Source organism: Sarcophilus harrisii, chromosome 4 (assembly GCF_902635505.1).
Source record: "Sarcophilus harrisii chromosome 4, mSarHar1.11, whole genome shotgun sequence".
Classification (NCBI taxonomy): Eukaryota; Metazoa; Chordata; class Mammalia; order Dasyuromorphia; family Dasyuridae; genus Sarcophilus; species Sarcophilus harrisii.
This window is the reverse complement of record NC_045429.1, coordinates 283,973,454-283,990,543: the sequence shown is the minus strand read 5'-3', so window position 1 is coordinate 283,990,543 and position 17,090 is coordinate 283,973,454. Positions and strand designations below refer to the sequence as shown.

Sequence of the window (17,090 nt, the reverse complement as noted above, 5' to 3'; positions counted from 1 at the left end):
TGAACTCAGGTCCTCCTGACTTCAGGGCTAATGTTATATCCATTGCACCACCTACCTGCCCCTTTATAAGTGATTCTTAAAAATCTAAATGTAGGATTTTACATTTCCCCACACTAAATTCTCTTTGGTTAGAGCCATAGGTTCTGCTTATCCTAGTTTTTCTAAATCCTGATTTTGTCATCAAGCAATATTAACTAACTCCTCTTCCTAGCTTTGTAATTTGTCTTGCTATCTTTGTCTTTCTTCCTGACCTTCTTTCTCTTTTGATGTTTCTGCCTCTTAATCCCATTTCTTTTATCTCATATTTCTCTATCATCATGCCAGGACAATAGCCGGCGTGTAGACAATGTGTTGAAACTATGGATCATAGAGGCCCGGGAACTGCCCCCCAAGAAGCGTTATTATTGTGAACTGTGCCTGGATGATATGCTGTATGCTCGAACCACCTCCAAGCCTCGGGCAGCTGCTGGTGATACAGTCTTCTGGGGTGAACACTTTGAGTTCAACAACCTGCCAGCTGTGCGCTCACTTCGACTGCACCTCTATCGTGACTCAGACAAAAAACGCAAGAAAGACAAAGCAGGCTATGTGGGCCTGGTGTCCGTGCCTGTGGCCAGCTTGGCTGGTCGACATTTCACTGAGCAATGGTTTCCTGTTAGCCAGCCAGCAGGCAGTGGTGGCTCTGGAGGGGCTGGAGGTGGTTCTGGTGGGGGAGGAGGTTCAGGAGGTGGCTCAGGGGGCAAAGGCAAAGGAGGCTGTCCTGCCGTTCGACTGAAAGCACGTTATCAGACAATGAGCATCCTACCCATGGAGCTGTATAAAGAATTTGCTGAGTATGTCACTAATCACTATCGAATGCTGTGTGCTGTACTAGAGCCTGCACTGGGTGTTAAGGGCAAAGAAGAGGTGGCCTGTGCCCTGGTGCACATTCTGCAGAGTACAGGCAAGGCTAAGGTAAGGATTGGGCCAAAATGGAAAGGGGAAGTGAGGAATTCTTAGGACATCTGGGAATAAAGAGAGTAGAAAAGGAGAGGCTGATATTAGGGAAAGGAGGCTTTGGCCTTCACAAATATCATTTTGCAGAGCTAGGTTGAGGGATCAGAGATTGTATCATTTTTTCAGACTGACCTTTTCCTTCTTTGGTACTCAGGATTTCCTTTCTGACATGGCCATGACAGAGGTAGATCGGTTCTTGGAACGAGAGCACCTCATATTCCGAGAGAACACCCTTGCTACTAAAGCCATAGAAGAGTATCTGAGACTGATTGGACAGAAATACCTCAAGGATGCCATTGGTATGGTGTTTAGCTCCAAAACCCAGCCAAGATATCTTTATTTAATTCCAGATCCTAAACCTTCTCTTTCACAGTCCTAATCTCCCAACTATAATCATTATAAGCTTTTGTTAGCTCAGATCCTCCAGGACCCCAGCCTCTAACCCATTTAACTTTTTGACCTATTTAGCCTTGATACTTTGCTCTATTCTCATATTGGATATTGTGATCTTTCCTACATGGTGTGTTTCATAGGAGAGTTCATCCGAGCTCTGTATGAGTCTGAGGAGAACTGTGAGGTCGACCCCATTAAATGCACGGCATCTAGTCTGGCTGAGCATCAGGCCAACCTTCGTATGTGCTGTGAGTTGGCCCTCTGCAAGGTGGTCAACTCCCACTGGTGAGAGTTGGGGTACTGGTATGGGTGGGGAAGGGAAAAAATTTCATTTGACACATGTTGAGCAAATGAAGGAAACAAAGTTATATGAGAAATGATACCTGCCCCCCAAGAATTTAAGTAAAGGAAAATGCAAGTTCACAGAAAATTTTATAAAACAAAGCAACAACAGTGTTTATGTGTATGGCACAAAGAAAATACTCTAGAAGTTCAGAGCCCACTTCTTGGATAGAGTGATAAGGAAAAGTTTCATGAAGGAAGTAGAATTTAACCTGGGTTTTGAAGAATTGGTAATTTCCATAGATGGAAGTTGGGAAAGGCAAAGAGATCTGTCTGGGGAGCAGTAAGTAAACTTGTTGGGCTGGAGTATTAGAGAATACATCTAGAAGATGAGATAGGAAAGCTATTGCTGGAGCAGTGTGGAATGCCTTGACTTCCTGGAGAGAAGTTTGAACTTTACTTAGTAGGTAAAGTGGAGATATATATTAATGAATTTTGAGCAGGCTAAGGATATGACCAAAGCACTGCACTGTTAGTAAGATTAATCTTGTCTTTGGTACATAGATCCAAGTAGAATGGGGAGACATGAGGTAGTAAGAGCCAACTAAGAGACTTTTGTAAAATCCACAAGACAATAAGGGTTTGAATTAAAGAGGTGGTATTGTGAATGGAAAAGAAGGGACAGATGTGAGATAGGTTATGAAGGAACTGAGATTTGGTGGCTGCTTGTAGGAAATAGTTGGAAATCAAAGTTTTATGGGTTTAAAACTTGAATGATTGGGAGAATGATTGTGCCATTAACAGAAATTGGGACATCAAGAAAAGAAGCTGCTGATTTGGATTTTTTTTTTTTTTTTTTTAAAGATGATTAATCTGGCTTTAGAAATGTTGATTTTGAAGTGTTCATGGAATGAGACAGGGTAGAGGAAGGAATAAGCTTTGGTTTGTTTCAGAGCTTCATAGATTAAACTTTGAGACTACTTATCCTTATTTCTTTGTAATCCAAAAGAGTTGGCTATCTAAGCACTTTGTATTTTATTAAGTGACTCCCCCTCTCTATTTCATTCTTGTCTCCATCTTGTGTTGTGTTTCTGTCCTCCCCATTTTCTCCCTTTGCTTTATCTCACATACTTTTCTGTCTCTCTTTTTCCTACTCATCTCTCTATACCTATCTCTTTTTCTCACTTCCATTTTTCCTCTTCCTTCTTTGTCCCACCCTATCTCTTTTTCTTCTGCACCCTATGCTTCTTTCTCCTTTTCCTCCCTGTCTTTCCCTCCTGTCTTTCCCCTTAATTGTCTCCTCCCCCTCAGCATGTTCCTTGGGACCTGAGGGGTCTCTGGGACTCAGTCCCGGTCTCTCTCTCTCTTTCTCTCTGTCTCCTCTCCCCTTCCCCAGTGTGTTCCCGAGGGAACTGAAAGAAGTCTTTGCATCATGGCGACTTCGATGTGCGGAGCGGGGCCGAGAGGATATTGCTGACAGGCTGATCAGCGCTTCACTTTTTCTACGCTTCCTGTGCCCAGCTGTCATGTCCCCCAGTCTCTTTGGCCTTATGCAGGAGTATCCTGACGAGCAGACATCACGTACTCTTACCCTCATCGCCAAGGTCATACAAAACCTGGCTAACTTTACCAAGTGAGAGACATTTCACAAGGGAGGGAAAAGAAACCATGACCCATCAGGGAACCATTGGGAAAACCCAGATTCTGACAGATTCTGTACCTACAAAATCCCTGAGACAGATTATAGATTATAGGAGTGTGTGAGTATGTGTGTATAAATCCCCAACTCTTGACTTTTTGGCCAGGTTTGGCTCAAAGGAGGAGTATCTGGCATTTATGAATGAATTCCTGGAGCTAGAATGGGGATCCATGCAACAGTTCCTATATGAGATTTCCAATCTGGATACACTCACCAACAGCAGCAGCTTTGAGGGATACATTGACCTGGGTCGTGAGCTTTCCACATTGCATGCCTTGCTCTGGGAAGTGTTGCCGCAGCTGAGTAAGGTAAGAGACTTTCCCCTCAAGGTTCCTTTCAGATATATTTGCTATCTCTAATACACCTTTAACTCCAGAGACTACCTAATCCTTAGGCACAGATTTCTTCTAAATCTCTTATCCCAAAAAATAAGCCAAAGTTTATATAGTTATAGATGCTCCTTCCCAATCTAGGAGACACTCTTAAAACATGTTAACTTCTTCCCATTATCCTTTTAGGAGGCACTACTGAAGTTGGGCCCACTGCCACGCCTTTTGAATGATATAAGCTTAGCACTGAGGAATCCTCATATCCAAAGGCAGCCCAGTCGTCAAGGGGAGCGACTACAGGCTAAGCCTATGGTACTTCGTGGACCATCTGCTGAGCTACAGGGCTACATGATGAGGGACCTCAATAGGTGAGAAACTTAATCCTCTGTTGTTCACCTTCTATCCTCTAGGGATCCCTCCGTCAAGGTCCTTTCTGAAGTACTGATTAAATGTACAACTAGAAGAGAGGGAACCCCTTCCCTGTATCTCAGATTCCTGTGCTTGATAGAGCTACTTTGTGTGGTAGAAAAAAAGATAAAGACTGATATATTCATTGATACAAAGAGCTTTCAGTGGTAGAAATCCTAAGTGACAAAGACTTAGAATGTGAGACACTATGAGACTTACTATCAAATTCTGGGGCATGGGTGGGAATCAACCCTAACTGGAGGGAGGAGTAAGCAGTCTATTTCTGATTTATCTCTCCCTCTGTCCATCCATACTTGTCCTTCTACCCATCACTTTCCTTCTGACCATACATGCCCATCCCTTCATTCCTTCTCCCACTATACATCTGTGCTCATTCTTCTCTCCCTCTCTCCATCTATGTCTTCCTCTATCCATCTCTCTCCAGCTCCATCGACCTTCAGTCCTTCATGGTTCGAGGCCTCAACAGGTGAGGGGCTCTCTCCTCCCTTCCCCTGTCCCTGTTCTCCTTTCCTCTTTCCTTCCTTCTGAAACCCCCTCATCTCCTCCATATCTACCCCTTGGCTCCTTTTCCTCTCCCTCAGTTCTGCCCTTCTCCTTCTTTTTTTTCCCACTGTCCCCTCTCCCAGGTTCTATTCTCCCTATCCTCTCCCCATTTCTCTCCTTCTAGTGTCTTTTCCTTTAGTTCCTCATCCCCCTCTTCCCCATGTCCCTTTCCCTAACTCTACTTCTTTTCCCTAGATTTTCCCTTTTCTCCCCATGAGTATCCTTGCTTGGGTCATTTTGGGATGTTTCTTTCTGGTACCCTGGACTCACTATCTGCCTTGATCTTTCCCCGTCCCTTTCCCTATCTTTTTACAGCTCCATGGACATGGCCCGTCTCCCCTCCCCAACCAAGGAGAAACCCCCTCCACCGGCCCCTGGAGGGGGAAAGGACCTATTTTTTGTGAGCCGTCCACCTTTGGCTCGATCATCCCCAGCCTACTGCACAAGTAGCTCAGACATCACTGAGCCAGAACAGAAGATGCTAAGTGTCAACAAAAGTGTATCAATGCTGGATCTACAGGGTGATGGACCAGGTGGTCGCCTCAATAGCAGCAGTGTTTCCAACTTGGCTGCTGTTGGAGACCTTCTGCATTCTAGTCAGGCTTCCCTCACTGCTGCCCTTGGGCTTCGGCCTGCACCTGCTGGGCGCCTTTCCCAAGGCAGTGGCTCCTCTATTACAGCTGCTGGCCTTCGACTGAGCCAGATGGGTGTCACCACTGATGGTGTCCCTGCTCAGCAGTTGCGCATCCCACTGTCCTTCCAGAACCCACTCTTCCACATGGCAGCTGATGGTCCTGGCCCTCCAGGGGGCCATGGAGGAGGGAGTGGCCATGGTCCAGCCTCTTCTCATCATCACCACCATCATCATCACCAGCACCACCACCGAGGTGGGGAGCCCCCTGGGGACACCTTTGCTCCTTTCCATGGCTACAGCAAGAGTGAGGATCTCTCTTCTGGGGCTCCCAAGCCACCCGCTGCCTCCATCCTGCATAGCCACAGCTACAGTGATGAGTTTGGTCCTTCAGGCACTGATTTCACTCGACGGCAGCTCTCACTCCAGGACAACCTCCAGCACATGTTGTCCCCACCCCAGATCACCATAGGTCCTCAGAGGCCAGCCCCTCCAGGTCCCGGAGGAGGGGGCTCTGGAGGAGGAGGAGGAGGAGGAGGAGGAGGGGGACAGCAACCCCCACTGCAGAGGGGCAAATCCCAGCAGTTGACAGTCAGCGCTGCCCAGAAGCCCCGACCATCTAGTGGAAATTTATTGCAGTCACCAGAACCCAGTTATGGTCCTGCCCGTTCCCGACAACAGAGCCTCAGCAAGGAGGGAGGAGGAGGAGGGGGCAGTGGGGGCAGCAGCGGAGGGGGAGGGGGGCTTAAGCCCTCCATCACTAAACAGGTGAGGGCACAAAAGGGTAATTGGGTGAATCAAATGTGGGGCAAGGACAAAGAGGGAAGGAAACAATTAAGACCAGGAAGTGGGAGCTGAAAGTATAGGTCTGAAAAAGGGTAGATTATTTGGAGAGTCTGGGGTTGTACTTGAAATTACATATCTATCTCACCTCTAATTAGCTGTGCTTCTTTTGATATGTATTCTTGTTTTTTCCTCATTTTTTTGTTTCTTCCATATTTTTCCCCTTGTGGTGTTCTCATTACACTCCAGCACTCTCAGACACCATCCACACTGAACCCCACGATGCCAGCCTCAGAACGGACAGTTGCTTGGGTCTCCAATATGCCTCACCTGTCAGCTGATATTGAGAGTGCACACATTGAGCGAGAAGAGTACAAGCTGAAGGAGTACTCCAAGTCTATGGATGAAAGCCGACTGGATAGGGTACGCCTCCTCCCCCATCTCAGATCTCTCTATTTTTGTGGACCTTTCTTTGAGCTTCCCACTAGGATTTCTTGTTATCTATTCTCTTAGCTGCTGCTGTCTTCCTGAACCCCATTATACACATCAGAAACTTATCATTTTTAGGCAGGACAAGGTTATATGTAACCTAAGGATAGTTTTGGACTAAGTGTTTTAGGAGTTAAGTAAAGAAAAATTAAATCTTTTGCTTTCAGGACATTCCTAGCTTAAAGAGACACAGTTTTAATACTTGGGAAGTTTCTTATTTGATGATAAAACATGATCCCTACATATAGGAAGTTCCCAATCTAGTAAGGGACCTATCTCCTACCTTTGAGGAGTGCCAAAGAATGGAAGGAGGTGACAGGTGGAAGAACATGTAGGCAGAATAATATGGTAGAGGAAGCACTGAACTTAGTTTGACCTGGGTTCATTCAGATTCTACTTCTGACATTTATTATCTGTGTAACAACAGACATGTTATTTTATTCAGCCTCAGTTTCTTCATCTGTAAAATTAGAAAGTTAGACTCCTTATCCTATGGAATCTCCACTTTAAACTGGTAATCTGTGTAAATAACTGAAAATATACAATCAAGTCTTGAATTTTTTAATCTTGAAAATTATTAATTTTGTGGATTATTTTAGGTTTAATTTAAAATTTAAAATCCTAAGTTTAAAACTTAAGTAAATTTGTGCTCAGGGAAGGAAGTTTCTCCCACCTCTTAATATCTTTTAAGCATTCAAAATATGCAATATATTTGAATTAGCTTGTTCTATATTATGTTATAATGGACATTATAATTTGTCCATACTTCATATGGACAATGGAGTTGATGTACGATAAATGACAGAAATATTTTTCATTTTAAAGGGCTGATGGGGTGTCAAGGATTATGTTGAAAATTATGTTGAAAATTAGATAACACTAATCAGGGAGGCTTCTGTAGGAAAAAGGCCCAAAAGAGTGAGGCTTGTGAGGTTGGGAAGCTGAGGGCTGGGAGAACTTCATAAGAAAGCAGATTAACTAGAAGGAAGATTGTGGACTGAGGCAGAATGGAGAACAAGAACAGAACAACAGGAATTAATCAGGAAGGTTTCCCTGAAACAATCTTGGCAGTCTCCAAGGGGGCAATTTGCAATTCTAACTCCTTCCAGTAAAGACAGGTCAAATGGTAGAAGTGTAACCCAAAATATTTTCAGATGTTAAGGAGAACTGAGATGAGGGGCAGTGTTTAAGAAGGGCCTCCTTGAGAAACAATATTTAGGAAAGATTTTCAATATTGAGAAAAATTGAGCTATGTGAAAGCTTCATTTCCTAGTCTCAGACCTGTTTGAATGGAGGAATAATGGACTCCTAATTCCTGATACCTCTGGGGAAAGAGACAGCCCAGATAAGAGAGTCTATGTTTGACTTTTATCTTTTCCTATCTTCCAAGTATTCTGGGCCTAGGGTAGTGAGGCATGTTAGGAAAAATTGGGAATAGTCTTTGACTTCCTGGAAAAGGAGTTTAGATTAGATTGAAAGATTCTAAAATTCCAAATAAATCTAAAGGTACATTTCTGTTTCTCTAAGTATGTATACATATGTGTCTGAATGTATACATGTTTATGTTCCTGTATGTACATCTATGAGATCATTGCTGGGTATCTATTTTCATTTACTAGATATGTGACATCAGGGTGGTCAGGATCTTCCCCTAATAGGAGAAAGAACGGGTATGTGTGTATTTAGCAGATTAAGAAATGAGATCCTTGTTTCTGGATAATCAGTTTCTGGACTGAAAACAGTGGGTGTGGACTTTTTTCTAAATGTAGTGTAGCAGTGTTTAAATGATTTAGTGGGAGGGAAAAGGAATCCATGGTTGGGTCAGGGTCAGAGCTGTCCCTCACAGTGCGGGGTGGTGTGCCCGGCGGGCAGGTGAAGGAGTACGAGGAGGAGATCCATTCACTGAAGGAGCGACTGCACATGTCCAACCGAAAGCTGGAAGAGTATGAACGGAGGTTGCTGTCCCAGGAGGAACAGACTAGCAAGATTCTGCTGCAGTATCAGGCAAGGCTGGAGCAGAGTGAGAAGAGATTGAGGCAGCAGCAAGTGGAGAAAGATTCACAGATTAAGAGCATCATTGGCAGGTGAGGGGCGGCCTGGGAAGGGAGGGGTCACAGGGAGTGTGATTGAAGAAAAGAATCAAATTTAGCCCTTTGAGAGGACAAAAAGTCATGTTCACACCAGATGACAGAGATGTCCCAAGCCTAGTTATCTCTCACACTTGGAAAAGAGTTACCTCTCTTTTCTAAGGGAAAACTACCGAACATAAATGAAGAATTCTTCCTAGGGATGAACGTTCTCCCAGGAAAAAAGATGTTTCCTAACTTCTCTAACCCCTATAGTATTATGGAATTTATCTTTATACCTTTAGACAGTTCCCTAGTGCTGCCTAATCAAAACTTGTTCATTAATGTCTTCTCCCAGCCTTAGCAAGGATTCTCAAACCTCAGAAATCCCACCTTTCCCCGTTTCTGGGGAGTAAGACAGTCTACTCTCAGAAAGGTTCTCCCAAACCTCATACAATGATTTCTTATCCTTAACAAGTATTCTCAGGCTAGAGGCACTGAACCTTGCTGTAGTAGATGCTCTCAGTAAAGAGAACCCTATGAACCTCAGACCTATCTTTGGCAACCCTCGCCAGACTAGAAGAGTAGTAGTAGGAGCTGAGGGATAAGAAATTGGAGAGGATATTCTTGGGGCAGGGTATTATGATTTCCCCACATGGATATGTCGGGGAAAAATGCTTCTGGACAGGGGGTAGTGAAGCTGACTTCAGTATAAGGGGTCTTTGAGAGGAGGATAGTAGTCTAAAGCTAGAATGAGTGACAGTGAGTCAGTCACAATCTTTACGTGATTACCAGAAGGGACATGCAAGGGATTATAGTTTCATAGCATATCAAGAGTTACGAAGGACCTAAGAAATCATTTTCTCTGCCTGATAGGAGTATTATGACATCCCAGATGAATAGTTATCTAGTCTTTGATTGTTTATAGTTAACAGGGAGCTACTAGGAGATGGTTGTGAAATGTTTACAAATAATTATAGTTCTTGGGGAGGAATAGTAAAGGTTGCATAAATGGTTTCTGAATGTTATTGAGGGCAGTAGATATTTCTAAGGGAGTGGGAGGGAATAAATATTTCTGAGGGAGGGATTTAGGTGGGATATGAGCACCCTGCCCCCCATTAACCCCACTGAAGCCCGTCCCTTCAGGCTGATGCTGGTGGAGGAGGAGCTGCGCCGGGACCACCCCGCCATGGTTGAACCACTGCCTGAGCCCAAGAAGAGGCTGCTCGACGCTCAGGTGGAAATTACAATGTCATTTATCTTCTCCGTGTCCCATCCCCATCCATCCCACTGTCCTCTGTGCTCCCAGTGCCACCTGTGAACTCATCCTAGTCATCCCACTTTCATCTGTGCCCAGTGCTCTTAATGAATTCTCCAGTTGACCCCATTCTCATCCCATTGTCTGTGCCCTAGTCACTTCCAGTAACATCTATCCACTATCAGTACTCTGACCCTTCCTGTCTTTCCTATTCCTTTTTTATATCCCAGACCCCTCTTTCATGTCCCTAATATTATTGTCCCTACCAGAGATGGAAAATTCTGCCTTCTCGGAGCTATTTAATGAAAAAGGGTTTTATAGAAATTATAATTCCCTGTAATAGGAGAGAATGTAGCAAATGACGCTTTGGAGTTAGAAGTTCTCTATGAGATTAATAATCCCTCTCATAATTTGTTTGCCTTGGCTACCTGATGTCTCCCAATGTCTACATTCTCTTTCAGTTGCCCTGAAAGTAGCATTTAAATATAATCATACTCCTTTCCCAGAGTCTCTGAGAGTATAATGATGCTCTGGGATCTTTCATCCCTTTGACCCTAATTTATTACTGGTGGACTTTGCCATCTTTGCATTTGCTATCTTAGCTATCTGCTATTCCTTGACCTCTCCATCCTCTCCCCAGGCCTTTTTAAATAAACTATTCCAGTTTTTCCCCATTTACCCTCTAATCTTTCTTTCATCTTGACATTTTTACCTCCTCCCATTTCTACCTTATTCTCCCTGACTTTACATCTTTCTACCCACTTGACTTCTGTCTGATTCCTGATACCTCTGCCCCCCCCAGGCCCAGCAGTTCAGGTTCCTAATCCCTGACCCCATGACCCCACTCTCTCCCCCTGCAGCTCCTCATCAGGTAATTCTCCTGGTTCCCCTTTGGCTACTGGCGGAGGACACAGGGGGAGGTGACTCCGGACCACAGCAGGTTGGTCATGAAGCCCACTTCTTTCCACTCCCACAGAGACCCTTCTCACTCACATAGCATACCTGCCCTCCACATAGGGGGCCTTCTCTCTAGATTTGTTCACATCCACAGAAATTTTTCCTCATGATACTTAACCCTCCTGAGATACTACAAAGAATGCCCTTCACATTCCTCATTGATAAATCCAGATATCCAGTCAAAAAAAAAAAATTCCAAAATGCTTTCCCAGAGATAATTCTCTAGTAGCATTCACAGAAATAAAACATCAATAAATACTTGCTTGACATATTCAGTAATCTTCTCCCTTTTCCCCCTACACAACCCTAGAGAGAATCCCCTTTCCCCACACAAAAGGTAGCCCTTCCCTTGCCACCTCATTTCTGAACCTAATTCCCTTTCCTTGCCTACCCTCCCCCATTGACATCTGTCACCCCCCATTTCACCAGTGCAGATACTGAGGGGAGAATGTTATAGGGACTAGTACTGGAGGGTTAGAAGGTTCTTCATCATAGGGACCATGTCGATTGCAGCAGGTAGGTGAATGGGGAGGGGGTTATATTTTCTCTCTTTACCTTTTCTATATGTGTCTTCCCAAACCTCTCTCTCTCTCTCTCTCTCTCTCTCTCTCTCTCTCTTCTCTCTCTTCTTCCTTCCCTCTCCTTCCTCCGTGTTCTTCCTTCCTTCCTTAAATGTGAGGGGTGGAAAGCATCTGAGACTTACAACTCAATTTCTCAGTGTAAGTGGAGTGTTAGAAGTTAAGAGTTAAATCAGGGAGTGTTCAAGCAATACAAGAGCAAAATAGAATGTTGCTAGAAGTTGTTTTGAAAGGGTGGTACAAGACAATTGTCTAGATAGGAAATTATTCATAGATACTAGAATGCTAAGATAGACTTTGTAGGTATTTGTAGACATGAAGAAGGTCCTCTATGAGATCTTATTTATTCCTTGGTAGAAATACCTGGGAGAGAAAACTATCTAAAAACCCAACCTCCCTTTTGCCTAGTGCATCCTGCCTTTAGTTGGTAGTTGGTAGCCCTATTACTATTCTCTATATTTTATATAAGAGATAAATGGGTTTTGCACCTGAAAAGCCAGTGAAAAGAGTGATAGGTCTGGTGTCAGAGGACTTGGGTTCAAATCCCAGCTCTGCTGCTTAACTTTCTGTGTGATAGCATCAGTCACTTCTCTCTGAGTTCAGGTTCCTCACCTATAAAATGGAGTTGAGATAAATAAATGGAACTTATAAATTCTCTTCTGAGATCTCTTTCCAGCTTTAAAATAATGATTCTATGAAAATAAATGGGAACTTGTTCTGTTAACTTTTGGCCTTATAATTAAGATATTTTAATTTTTTATTTATCTACAGTAGGTAGTGAAATTCTTAAATTATTTTAACTTTTATCTGCCAGGTCACCTTTTCTCTCAGGTAGTTACTAAATGATACACACATTCAACAGTGTGTAATAGGATCTCACTACTTAAAGAAAACTTGTAGTGATTTATCAAGTGAATAATCAGATCACCACCTCATTTATCTACTTTCTAAATTTGTGTGTATGGAAGTTTAGAGGGGACATGCCTCTAGGATATTTCCTGCTGAATCTCCAGAGGAAAGATAGGGTTTGAAATTCTTCTTCCTCCCTGCCCCATTCCCCAAACACCCAGAATTCCCTAAAATATTTTATTCTTTTCTTTTGACAACTCCTGCTAGACACATGCATGCTAGACACAGAGCAAGTTGAAAAGAGGATAACTCAGTTTAGAATGAAAGATTGGTGCCTTGTAAGAGATGGGCTATTTGTTCCTAGGGTACAAAAAGGAAAAATTGATCTCCAGGTAGAAGCAGTGGTAAATATATACCTTCACTTCAATTTTATGATTCCTCAGGAAATAGTCAGATAAGCTTCACATTCCAAATCTTACTCACCAAAGACAATCAGAAATAATTTGAGATTTAACTTGGACCACAGGGTTTGGATTATCTGTGATGGTTTTCCCTGTCATAAAAGTGAGTCATTTTGTACTTCAAGTTAGGGGAAAAAAAAGGGAAGAATCAGAGAGGAAGAATTTGAGACAGTTCTTTCATTCTTTCAGAACAAAAAGAAATAAAAGCAAGATTGGGAATTAGAAGCCCCTCTTTGACTGAGAGTGTAGTTAGAGAGTAGGCATTGAAGCCAGAAAGGCCTAGTGTTCAAGTCCTACCTGACATCCAACTGAGTGTCTGACCCTGGGCAAGTCACTTGATGCCTTAGTGAGATAAGGATAGGCTCTTCATTCAGAACCTCCCTATATTAGTGAAATCACACTAGATGTGTCTATCTCTTTTTAATTTTAAGACTAAGCAGAATTATTGAAGGAAAGATGGGCTTGAAAAGTTTAAGGTCTATTCAGGTTCTGAAACTACAGAGATTGTAGGGGAAGAAGTTACTACCCAGGGCCCAAGTCATTTCTGATGTAAGGATGAGGAGGAAATAGCCCCTCTTGTTATTTTAATACCATTTCTTTCAGATAGAACTGTACTCCTCAAACCCTCTTTTCACGTAGTCTACCCTTCCTATTTTGGAATATATGAGTGATAAATATTTAAAAGAAATGGAGTTATTATTTTAAAACTAAAACAACTGATTAAGGCTCTTGGGAAACCTGATTTAATGAATACACAGGAAAGAAAAGTTTATTCTTCTTTATAGGTTAAATATCTCTCCTGTAGTCACATTTCTACCATTAATTTGCTCAGCACACCCTTTCTTCATGAAAAAAAGTAAACTTCAGGATTTCGTCATATCACAAATTCCAAATCAGTAGAATTTCAGATAAATGAGATTTTTTTGATGTAACCTCCTCTCCCCCAATACTTCCCCTTTTCCCTAGTCACAAAATTCCTATCATAGTTTAAGGATGTAATCAGGCAAAGATATAAGAAATAGGTGAGGATGGGGAGGTTAGGTTAGTTGTTAAGGAAGTAGGATTAGAAATAGCTAGCTTTATATAGTACTTTAAGGCTTTACAAATATTTAATTCTCACAACTATCTTGGGAAGTAGGTGCTGTTATCATTGATATTTTACAAATGAGGAAACTGAGGCAGGCCTAGAGAGTAAATGACTTGCCCAGGGTCACACAGCTAGTAAATATCTGAGGTGGTATTTAAATTCAGTTTTATCTGATCTCTACATCTAATATTCTATAAGCTACTCTGTGATTCCTAACTTTTTACATTAGATGGGTGTCCTTGATTAGTCCTTTATTCCTCTGAGCTAGTTTCTTTGCTTGACTCCTTGGTTTAAGTGCCCTCAACTTGCACAGGGGAATGTGGGTCTGAAGGAAAGGGAAAGGAAATCTTCCTATCCCCTCTCTACCCCCCAGAGGATGCAGCTTCTTTGATAAAGGTGAGAAATGAGATACATGGGGAGGGCTGAGGGAGGAATAGAGGGTGAGTACTGGGGTTGGGATGGAAGACATAGTTGTTGGGGCAGGTTGGTTGGTGGGGACAGAAATGAGAACCCCTTGAAGCGTCTCAATAAGTCCGCGCTCTCCTTCTTTGTTGTCTTGCAGGAGAGGCAGCTTCCCACCCTGGGTCCAGCAAACCCGCGTGTGACGCTGGCTCCCCCCTGGAATGGCCTGGCTCCCCCACCCCCACCACCCCCACCCCGGCTGCAGATCACAGAGAACGGCGAGTTCCGAAACACCACGGACCACTAGTCTACCCAGCCTCATTGACATCTCTCAACCCTACCGCTGTCATCCTCAACCCTGGACCACAGAGACCAGATGTCGCTGAGGGACCAAGGGACTGACTTCTCTGTGGGAATGATTTCCACCCTTACCTATCATTCTTCTGGAGAGGGGGCTGGGGACCCTCAAACTCTTTTTCCCTTTCTGCTGGGGCAATGCCTCTTGTATGTCTCCCCAAGGCCCTCCTTTGAGGGCCCTCACCTCTCATTTCCCACTTTGGGGTGCTATCCCCATCTTCTGCCTCATTCCCATTCCCCTGAGCACTGGGGGACAGTTCCCACTCCCATCTTGGGGGATGTGACACCTCCAAACTCTCAACTTCAGGGTGATTTTTTAGCTGTACCAGAGCCGACAATCTAACTCCCCCATCCCCCCATTTGGCCTCCCCTGCCCCCCTTGTTTTGGGGAAAGGTCCCCAGATGGGGGCCCTACTCCCCTTTGATTTCTCAGGAGCGCCTGGGGGGGGCTCAGCACGCACAAACTCCCTTTCCTTCCACCACTCTTCTTAAACTTAACTCCCTCTTGCCTTGACCCTAGATGGGGAGGAGGGGGCCTCTAGGGGCAGGGAAGGAGGGGTTGGGCAGGGGGGATGGGTGTCTCCTCCCCTTCCTCCTACACCTGATCTGCTCTTGGCTGGTCCCAGAGCGGGGTGAGGGGTCTTATGCCCCAGCCTCCCCTGGTGTGTGGGTGGGTGGGTGGGTGGGAGAATTGAGGCAACAGGGAGAGTCTGGGGGTTCTGAGGGTGGTGTGTGTTTATGGGGACACCAATTTATCTGCCTCCCCTAAAATCTCTCCTCTCCTCCTTCCTTCCTGCTCTGTCTCCCTCCCCTTGGTCTCTACTCTCAGGGGGAGGGGGGAAATTTAATCTAGGAAAAGCCATGTCTCTCTCCCCCAAGGGTAGGGTGGCATAGGGGGGCCCCTTCCAAGTCTCTGTCCCCTTGGGAGGTGGGACAGGGCTCGGCTTCCTTCTTCCCCTCCCCATTTCCCCTTCTCTTATCACTAGCTCCACAATTTTTCGGTGTTTCTCTCTGTACATATCTCTTTGGTGGGATGGGAAAGGTAGGATGGATGAGGTTTTGGGGGAGGTGGGCCATGGGGGAGGAGAGGAATCCCCTTTTTGGTATCCCCTTCCCCTGACTGCCATCCCCCCTCCCTGCCTTGCTCTTTTCTTCTTTTGTTTGGTATTGGGGCCCTTGCTCTACTGCCCTGCCCCATCTACCCATATTATTCTTTTGTATGGACAGTTCTCCCACAATTCCACTCTCCTCACATAACAAGCCGGGGCCGAATTTATAGTATATAGAAGTTGTAAATATGTGAAATTTTATCCCTGTGCCCTTATCTCCTTTGCTTTCCCTTACTTTAGGCCCCATTTCAGTGTCCCTTTTCCTGTCCCCTCTGGCTGTTGTAATTATCTAGGGTTTGTACTGTATATATCCAGGGTGTGTGCGTGTGTGCGTGTGTGTGTGTGTGTGTGTGTGTGTGTGCGCGCGCGCTGGGGGGTGTGATTCCTCTGTACAAAATTTCCTGTGCTCCCCATTAACCCTTCTAAGGGTGGGAGACTTGCCCTACCTCCAGTTATTTTTTTTCTCATTCTATGCCCCAAATCCATCCACAGCCATCTCACCACCTCCCCTCCACACACACACCCACCCCCACCCCTGCCTTTAGCCTATTTTTTCCACTCCCAGCCCCATTTCCTTTTTTTCTGGAGTGTGTGGTGAAGCAGAAAATCATGTTTAATAAAAGGAGATTGTTCTTTTATTGCTGTGCTCCTGACTTTCTCCCTGCCCAACCCATGCAGGATCCCCATAGTAGTAGTGAGATCTCCTCAGTGAAAGCAAGACTGGGAGCCATTGGCTACATTATTTCACCTCTATAATGTCACAAGTTCTCTGACTTGACTACTCTTGATTAATTTTAATGTTATTAAGGGCTGGCATTCTGGGAGAAGGATCTTCCCTTTTCACCCAGAAGAGTCTCTTTTTAGGCTGTCTCCCTGCCCTAAATTTGAAACTCGCCTTACCTCTAATGGAACTTCTTGTCTTTGCCCTGTATATATCAGGGCAAATGCCAAGGATGGCCAGACTGATCAAGAGGTAGGGGTCTAGGAATGACTGATATTTGGATAAAGGGCTGCAATAAATTTATTTTTCAAAAACTTATTACCCCCACGTTTTTTTTTCTCTATTGTTGGGTAAGGGCAGCTAGGTGGGCAAGTGGATAGGGTGCCTGATCTGAAGTCAGGAAGACTCATCTTCCTGAGTTCAAATGTGACCCGGACATGTACTGTCATTAAGACTGGACAAATAATCACTTTACCCTGTTTACCTGTCTCCTCATCTGTCAAAATGAGCTGGAGAAGGAAATAGTAAACCAATATCTTTGCCAAAAAAACCCCAAATGGGGTCATGAAGTCAAACATGACTAATATCAAGTAGTTGGCAGTTTTGTGTGTCTCAGGCTCTTGCATTTTGTATCTTGGTGTTGGTAGTTGTGAAGGCAATCCCCAAGGTTC

At 44.3% G+C, this 17,090-nt stretch overlaps 1 protein-coding gene across 10 annotated transcripts in view; it reads left to right on the top strand.

The window, feature by feature from the left end:
* SYNGAP1 (synaptic Ras GTPase activating protein 1) overlaps window positions 1–16,737 on the top strand; it is a 33,575-nt gene extending 16,838 nt beyond the window's left edge. For 3 of the 10 annotated variants that reach the window (XM_031965066.1, XM_031965074.1, XM_031965073.1), the window contains 12 exons: window positions 325–954; window positions 1,151–1,295; window positions 1,530–1,674; window positions 3,068–3,304; window positions 3,477–3,678; window positions 3,889–4,067; window positions 4,553–4,594; window positions 4,987–6,070; window positions 6,335–6,508; window positions 8,447–8,658; window positions 9,787–9,877; window positions 14,393–16,737. In XM_031965066.1, coding sequence (XP_031820926.1) covers window positions 325–954; window positions 1,151–1,295; window positions 1,530–1,674; window positions 3,068–3,304; window positions 3,477–3,678; window positions 3,889–4,067; window positions 4,553–4,594; window positions 4,987–6,070; window positions 6,335–6,508; window positions 8,447–8,658; window positions 9,787–9,877; window positions 14,393–14,539 — 3,288 coding nt within the window. In that variant the 3' untranslated portion in view covers window positions 14,540–16,737. Of the gene's footprint in view, window positions 1–324; window positions 955–1,150; window positions 1,296–1,529; window positions 1,675–3,067; window positions 3,305–3,476; window positions 3,679–3,888; window positions 4,068–4,552; window positions 4,595–4,986; window positions 6,071–6,334; window positions 6,509–8,446; window positions 8,659–9,773; window positions 9,878–10,758; window positions 10,839–14,392 lie in introns of those variants that run through there. The other 7 variants (XR_004233719.1, XM_031965067.1, XM_031965070.1 and 4 more) reach the window with 7 other exon arrangements.
* Window positions 16,738–17,090: the final 353 nt, after the last annotated feature.